The sequence below is a fragment of the Rhinopithecus bieti genome, unplaced genomic scaffold (assembly GCF_001698545.2).
Source record: "Rhinopithecus bieti isolate Rb0 unplaced genomic scaffold, ASM169854v2 scaffold_64010, whole genome shotgun sequence".
Classification (NCBI taxonomy): Eukaryota; Metazoa; Chordata; class Mammalia; order Primates; family Cercopithecidae; genus Rhinopithecus; species Rhinopithecus bieti.
Genome location: NW_016824121.1, coordinates 79066 through 86917, shown reverse-complemented (window position 1 = coordinate 86917; position 7852 = coordinate 79066). Strand labels below are relative to the sequence as shown.

At 46.3% G+C, this 7852-nt stretch overlaps 1 protein-coding gene across 2 annotated transcripts in view; it reads right to left on the bottom strand.

The window, feature by feature from the left end:
- Window positions 1-5220, bottom strand: part of SYT11 (synaptotagmin 11) — a 27459-nt gene extending 22239 nt beyond the window's left edge. For both annotated transcript variants that reach the window (XM_017862119.1, XM_017862120.1), the window contains exon 1: window positions 4894-5220. In XM_017862119.1, coding sequence (XP_017717608.1) covers window positions 4894-4927 — 34 coding nt within the window. In that variant the 5' untranslated portion in view covers window positions 4928-5220. The remainder of the gene's footprint in view (window positions 1-4893) is intronic.
- Window positions 5221-7852: the final 2632 nt, after the last annotated feature.

Below are 7852 nucleotides of genomic sequence, written 5' to 3'. Positions count from 1 at the left end.
AAAAAAAAAAAAAAAAAAAAGGATTGAGTCAAGATGATTACATATATCAGGGATAAATGCAAATTTCTATTTGGACTTAAAAACCTATTTATAGTCAATAACCTCACTTGATGAGTCAAAAATGACTTAGGAATTTAGGCAACCACAAGCTTGGACTATAATTAGTATAATGCCTACTATTTTCCCTTCTATTAGAGGTATCCTCTCCTATCCTCTCCAACCAATCCATGTCTTTTTCTTCCCTCCAAACCTGGATGAAAGGTTTATCTTCTCTAGAAAGCCTATGGGCATGATGAGCACAATACTATGAGCATAATGTCCAGATTACATGAGAGGCAGGTATAATTTCATCTGCACTGGTCATAATACACATGTAATATTGTGTATCGCAGTGACAATGATAAAACTATTTTTTGTGTAAATTTATATGTCCCTGCCAGACATTGTGGTAGAGCTTACTTTTTTTTTTTTCTTTTGAGACAGGGTCTCATTTTATTGCCTAGGCCAGAGTGCAGTGGCACAAGCTTGGCCCACTGCAACCTCCACCACCTGGGCTCAAGTGATCCTCTTGCCTCAGCCTCCTGAGTAGCTGGGACTACAGGCACATGCCACCACACCTGGCTAATTTTCGTATTTTTTATAGAGATGGAATTTCACCATGTCGCTCAGGCTGGAGTGAAGTAGCATGATCACAGCTTACTGCAGCTTTGACCTCCCCAGTTCAAACAATCTTCTTGCCTCAGCCTCCTGAGTAACTGGGACTACAGGCATGTGCCATCATGCCTAGCTAATTTTTTTTTTTTTTTTTTTTGAGATGGAGTCTTGCTTTGCCCAGACTGGAGTGCAATGGCACGATCTCAGCTCACTGAAACCTCTGCCTCCCGGGTTCAAGCGATTCTCCTGCCTCAGCCTCTTGAGTAGCTGGGATTACCGGCATGTGACACCACGCCCAGCCAGTTTTTGTATTTTTAGTAGAGACAGGTTTCACCATGTTGGCCAGGCTGGTCTTGAACTCCTGACCTCAAGTGATCTGCCAGCCTTGGTCCCCAAAAGTGCTAGGACTACAGGTGTGAGCCACCATGCCCAGCCAATTTTTTGATTTTTTTTAGAGATGAGTCTTCACTATATTGCCCAGGCGGTCTTGAACTCCTGGGCTCAAGCAACTCTCCCGCTTTAGTCTCCACCAAATTGCTAGGATTACAGGTGTAAGCCACTATGCCTAACCAAGGAAGAGTTACATTTTATTTAAAATTATATATATTTATTATTATTATTATTATTATTTTAGAGACATGGGCTCACTCTGTGGCCCAGGCTGGAGTGCAGTGGTGCAATCACAGCTCACTGCAGTCTTGAACTCCTGGGCTCAAGCAAATTTACTACCCTAGACTCCTGAATAGTTGGGACTACAGGCCCATGCCACTATGCCTGGTTAATTAAAAAAAAAATTTTTTTTAGAGACAAGGTGCTATGTTGCCCAGTCTGGTTTCGAATTCCTGGCCTCAAGATCCTCTTGCATCAGTCTCCTGAGTTGCTGGAATTATAGGCATGATCCACTGTACCCAGATACATTTTAAAATAATATAGATAAGGAGCAAAACATTATTAACAAAATAAATCCAGGTGACTATGTCTATATCCATACCGAATAATACTAGTGTTTAGTCTCAAAGTATTAAATGAAATAGCTTTTAGGGAAAGTTTTCACAAAATGAAGACAGCCTTGGTAGTAAGCTACTTGAAGGCAGGCAGGAATATCCTATGGATCTTTGAATCCCTCAGAGTCTCTTGCTTCTAATAGGAGTTCAGTAAATATTTGGTTGAAAAACTAATTGGATTCAGTTGCCAATAAGAATGGGCACAGCCTAAGGAAGTGGTTCTCCATTCATCAATCAGGTGCTTTCCTGCAAATTGCTTGCTACTCATTAGTGAAACTGAACATTGTCTCTATTAGAAGAGAAAGACAGGAAACTACCAAGACAGGCATATTTTTTAGAATGATCATAAAGAGAGATCTGAAGGCTGATTAGGAGACACCTGGGCAATTCTTTTGGCTCTATCATAGATTTATTCTCTGCAGCAGTGTGTGGCGGGGGAGCTGCTTACATGTTTACAATGCACCAACTTTTATTGTTAGAAAATGGAGATAGGGTAGTAAAGACAGAAGATGAAGAATTCTCATATTCCAGGAGGACAGAGAAGGAAAGGAAGAGAAACAGATGAACGCATCTTTGAATTATCCAGGTGTCCCCCTGGCCTTGTTTCCTATTTTTGCTGTCCTTTCTTCATTTTAGTATTTGTTGACTCTTGCCTCTCTCCCTGAAACCCAAGACAATGAGCTGGAAACATCAAAGATATTGAAACCTAGAGCTCTCTGTCTTGCTTTAGTCAAAAGCTTGGTGGGAAATGGAAGTTGAAACTAATGGCCGAAGTGAGTATTTTAAAGTAGCTATAAATTGCAATGACCTGTGCTTCTTGCTCCTTTTGTCCTCCATGGTCACAGATAATTGAGTGTTGGCTTGGTGTATCACCCAAGTGCTGTGGCATTTGAAATGAAGTACTCCATGAGATGTGAAAAAGTTGGAAGTGGTAGTTCTCTGTGTAGAAGACCCTCTGTAATAGTTTAAAAACCTGCAAGACACATCTGGGCTATTGGCCAGCTCCTTCAGCTTCTGACCAGAACTGCTTTTATTGATACCCCCTTTCCTAAACATAGCTTTTCGCTGTCAAGTAGGCCAATACAATACAATGGAATGAGAATAAATTTTGGTTTCAGCCAGACATTGGTTTAAATTCTAGCACTGGCCAGGTGCAGTGGCTCAGGCCTGTAATCCCAGCACTTTGGGAGGCCAAGGTGGGCAGATCATCTGAGGTTGGGAGTTCAAGACCAGCCTGACTAACATGGAGAAATACAAAATTAGCCAGGCGTGGTGGCACATGTCTGTAATCCCAGCTACTTGGGAGGCTGAGGCAGGATAATTGCTTGAACCCAGGAGGTGGAGGTTGCGGTGGGCCGAGATCACGCCATTGCACTCTAACCTGGGCAACAAGATTGAAACTCCGTCTCAAAAACAAAAACTAGCACTACCTTTACTCATTTGTTTGACTTTAGCCAAGTTATTTTATTTCTGAGCCTTGGTTTCCTTGTCTGGCAAGTATATATAACAATACGTACAGTCAAGGGTATTTGTTAGGATTAAATAAAATGTAGTATGTAACAGGCTGATATAATTTATTTTCCCTTTTCCAATAATAGTCCCTCTAAGAGAAATCACTATATTATGTTCCACACCATCTCCTTTTTCAAGGATTCTGGAACTGCAGTTAGGGAAAGGAATCTGTTGGAAGGGCATAAGAAGAAAAAGAACAGGAAGAAATCATGGATTGCTCATGTGATCATGAAAGGGACTTTTGTTTTGGGAACTTAGAACTCAAAAGAATAAAGATGCGGAAGGTGAAGTGGAAGAAAAAATACAATCAAGATTTAGCCTTGGGGAATAAGTGAGAACAAGTAGTTAATAAGTGTGAAGATCTGTTATCCGAATACATCTGATTTGATTTCTTCTTCCCTATTCTGAGAGGATAGAGCACACTGGGTTCTGCTCATTTCACTGCACCTCTTATTCAGGAATGAGAAAAGCCATTTCCTAGCTGGATTGTGTCTCCACCCTAAAAACTGGAGTCCCGATGCTCAAACCTTCTGGATTGTCTGAGGAATAGAATCCCTGAAGGAATAAGAAGGTTCTTTGGCAGCAACTCTCACTGGCTTCCCCCTTCTAAACTGTAGTAGAATTAAGGAGAAGCAGGGCAATTATATTTTATTTATTTGGCCAGGAAAGTATAACACAGGAAGTTTGCTCCTTTAGCATATACTGGAGGAGTCCCCAAAGAGGAAAAAATTTCCTTCCCAAGCTTGTCTTTGCCACCTTCTTCCCTATTTTCCACTCCACTTTCTGCTCCGGGAGTGTAAAACTAATCTTGGAGCCCACAGGGCTGGGTCGGGGACCAGCCGCTCTGAAATGACGTAATGCTTTCTGCGGTACACAAAGCGGCCTCCCCCAGGCTGGGCCTCTTTCGCCCCTCCCCTCCGGCCTGGATCGCGCCCCGCCAGCATCAACGCGGGTTAGTCCCCCTTTTTGAAAAGCCGGCCCAGGGAAACAGGGAACAAAGGCCCCGGAAGGAGAGCCTCGGCGCTGCCAGGAGGCCCAGAAATAGACATCACGTCATCCCCCAGCCCAGCAGCGCCAAGCGCCATTTGGTAGCATCGGATGGACCCCACCATTACGATGCAGAATGGAACTTGCAGGGCTCACGTTTCCTCCTAGCTCCAGCATCCAGCTGACCGGCTTAAGGAGTGGCTTCCTTTTTGCTTCCCACCCCCGCACCCCTCTTTCCCCAGAGGCCGCCGCGTCCCCTGGCTGCCAGCCATACGGCCCACAGTCTCCAAGCTGCCATCTTGATGCCCCATCCCCCTTGTCACCTCCCTCCCCCGCAGCCCTTAGGAATGGGAGGGGAGGAAGGGGCACCGCCCTGCGCGCCCCAAGGGGGAGGGCTCGTCCTACCCCACCTCTCCTCCCCCAGAAGGAGGGGTTCACATCCTCCGCACGCTTGCTGTTTCTCACCTCCAGCAGTGCTGACAGTGCACCATACAAGGTTTTAGCATCCTGGACTTCCCCACCCTCGGTATGGCTCTGGCCCTGCCAGTCCCTGCAGCCCATAGCTCAAGTTCATGCACTGTCAACTGCCCACTACCCACCACCACAGGCCCGATTTTAACGGGGCTGGCACTTTGAAGGCTCTGGTCTGGGCTGCATTCTCTGCCCTGCCGCTGGGGCCCCTTGGCCTTGCACCCATCCTGACCACCTCAAGCTTAGTTTTCCCAAGTCTACTTACCAAAGCTAGGTCGGATATTGGTGATCTCAGCCATGTCGTAATCAGAGGCTGTTGCTATAATGTTTTAGCAATGGTGAGACAACTCTGGGAACCCTCGGTCAGTACCGAGGCCGCAGCTGTAGAGCTCTAGGTCAGGGAAGGGGGAAGGTATCCAGCGGACGCCTCCTGCGACGGTCCGGCCCCTAGTTGTCAGCTGCGCTCGGCTCTTAACGATGCTCCGGGGATGCTCTGAGCTAAGGATGCAGGTGCAGTCAGACTGGTCCTGATGCGAGGTAGGCTCCGCCTTCTTCCGAATGGTCCTCGGAAGAAGACTCCGCCTCTGTCCGAAAGATTACGGAAGTGATGCCACGCCCCTTCCGGAAGATCTCCGGGAGGGGACTCCTCCCACCGCCGAGTTTTCCCGAGAATGAGGCCCCGCCCACTGACGGGCTGTGGTTCCAAAACGAGAAAGTACTGAGGAGTAAGAAGCGTCGGTAGATTATTACGTGAAATCCTCCGATTTCAGTTTCCTGGGCTTTAATGCAGCAGCAAAATGTTCTCGGTCCTGAGTTCCAGAATTTTGGGAAAATAAAATTCTGCACTGCCTGGATTTCAGTATCGATTGCCATCATTTTGCCATCATTGTCTGAGACCGCTAAAGGTTATTACGGAACTTTTTTTTTAGGCTCATATTTCACAGTGGATGGAAACTGTCCTAAACCTCAGAAACTCTGATGAAAGACCAAACCTGGGGATGGTTGCACAACTCTGAACATTTACGAATTTTTAAAAAACAGCCGGGCACGGTGGCTCACGCCTGTAATCCCAAACCTTTCGGAGGCCGAGGCGGGCAGATCACTTGAGGTCAGGAGTTCGAGAGCAGCCTGGCCAGCAAGGTGAAACCCCCCGTCTCTACTAAATATACAAAGATTAGCCAGGAGTGATGGTGCACGCTACTTGGAAGGCTGAGACACGAGGATCGCTTGAGCCCAGGAGATGGAGGTTGCAGTGAACCGAGATCGCGCCACTGCACTCCAGCCTGGGCAACTGAACAAGACTCTGTCTCAAGAAAAAAAAAAAAAAGGCCGGGAGCTGTGGCTCAAGCCTGTAATCTCAGCACTTTGGGAGGCCGAGGCGGGCGGGTCACGAGGGCAGGAGATCGAGACCATCCTGGCTAACACGGTGAAACCCCGTCTCTACTGAAAAAATACAAAAAACTAGCTGGGCGAGGTGGCGGGCGCCTGTAGTCCCAGCTACCCGGGAGTCTGAGGCAGGAGAATGGCGTGAACCCGGGAGGCGGAGCTTGCAGTGAGCTGGTATCTGGCCACTGCACTCCAGCCTGGGCGACAGAGCGAGACTCCGTCTCAAAAAAAAAAATCATTTAATTGTACACGTAAAACAGATAGATATTGTGGTATGTAAAGCTGTCTTTTTTTTAAAACAAACAAACAAACAAAAAAAACTAATGAAAAGTGCCAAAGTTAATCAGTGTTGATTTGTTTTTCATGAGCCTCACTGTGCTTAGGGTTTCGTATGAGAGAGAGGCCAAACCAAAGGATCTGTGTATTCTGTAGGTCAAAGGACAACACACATGAAACTCTGAGCTTCTGGAGTCTTCCTTGGTACTTGGGAGAGCTGGTGTGATTCAGGTTAGAGTCAGACTACTGCCGATTATAGCCATGTTTGCGTAAATTTCAGCCTTCATTTTGGCTGCGGATAATTTCATCCTGTTGGTTTCTGTTTACAGATAGGATTAGTTCAAATGTACAATTTTTTGTTGGTGGTTTACCTGTAAAATGACAGGGTTGAAAGTATTTTTTCAGCTTTTGACATTCTGTTTTTATTTTTATTATGTTTTTTAATCTCTGTGGATTCCAGACATTCTGTATTTCTAGAAAAGTGGAAATAACATCATTTTAGGAGTCATTCATTCATTCATCCATTCGCTCATTCAAAAAGCGTGTATTGAATTATTGAACATCTGTTACACCCCAGGCAGCCTCCTGGGCACTGGGTCAATGCATTATTAGCTAGAAATAGGAGACTTAATACCTGATTCTCCTTGATAGCTGTCTGTGTACCGTTGTGAAATCACCTACTCAGCTGAGCCAGAACTTTGTCCTGTGCAAACTGGAATATGATACAATAATCTCACAGTTTATTGTGGAGACCACGTCACCTAAGAAAATGTGAGAGCATTTTGTAAAATGTAGAATATTGTACATATATGAATAATTACTGTAGCCTGAGTCCAAGACTGCCTTAGTTTTAATCAGAAGCCTGCACTACTTGTAACTTGGAGACTTCTTTTTTTTTTTTTGAGACGGAGTCTCGCTCTGTCGCCCAGGCTGGAGTGCAGTGGCCGGATCTCAGCTCACTACAAGCTCCGCCTCCCGGATTTACGCCATTCTCCTGCCTCAGCCTCCCGAGTAGCTGGGATTACAGGCGCCCGCCACCTCGCCCGGCTAGTTTTTTGTATTTTTTAGTAGAGACAGGGTTTCACCGTGTTAGCCAGGATGGTCTCGATCTCCTGACCTCGTGATCCGCCCGTCTCGGCCTCCCAAAGTGCTGGGATTACAGGCTTGAGCCACCGCGCCCGGCCTTGGAGACTTCTTTTTCTGGCATTTTATGACTTCTTCAGTCCCTTGGTCCTGTGTTCCAGGTGACTTATAGTGAGAAAAATTGGTTGTTAATCTTTTTTTTTTTTTGATACGGAGTCGGACTGTCGCCCAGGTTGGAGTGCAGTGGCACGATCCCGGCTCACTGCAACCTCCACCTCCCGGGTTCAAGAGATTCTCCTGCCTCAGCCTCCGGAGTAGCTGCGATTACAGGCGTGCGCCACCACACCCAGCTAATTTTGTATATTTAGTAGAGACGAGGGTTCACCATATTAGCCAGGCTGATCTCGAACTCCCGACCTCAGGTAATCCGCCCTCCTCCGTCATCCCAAAGTGCTGGGATTACCGGCGTGGGCCACGGC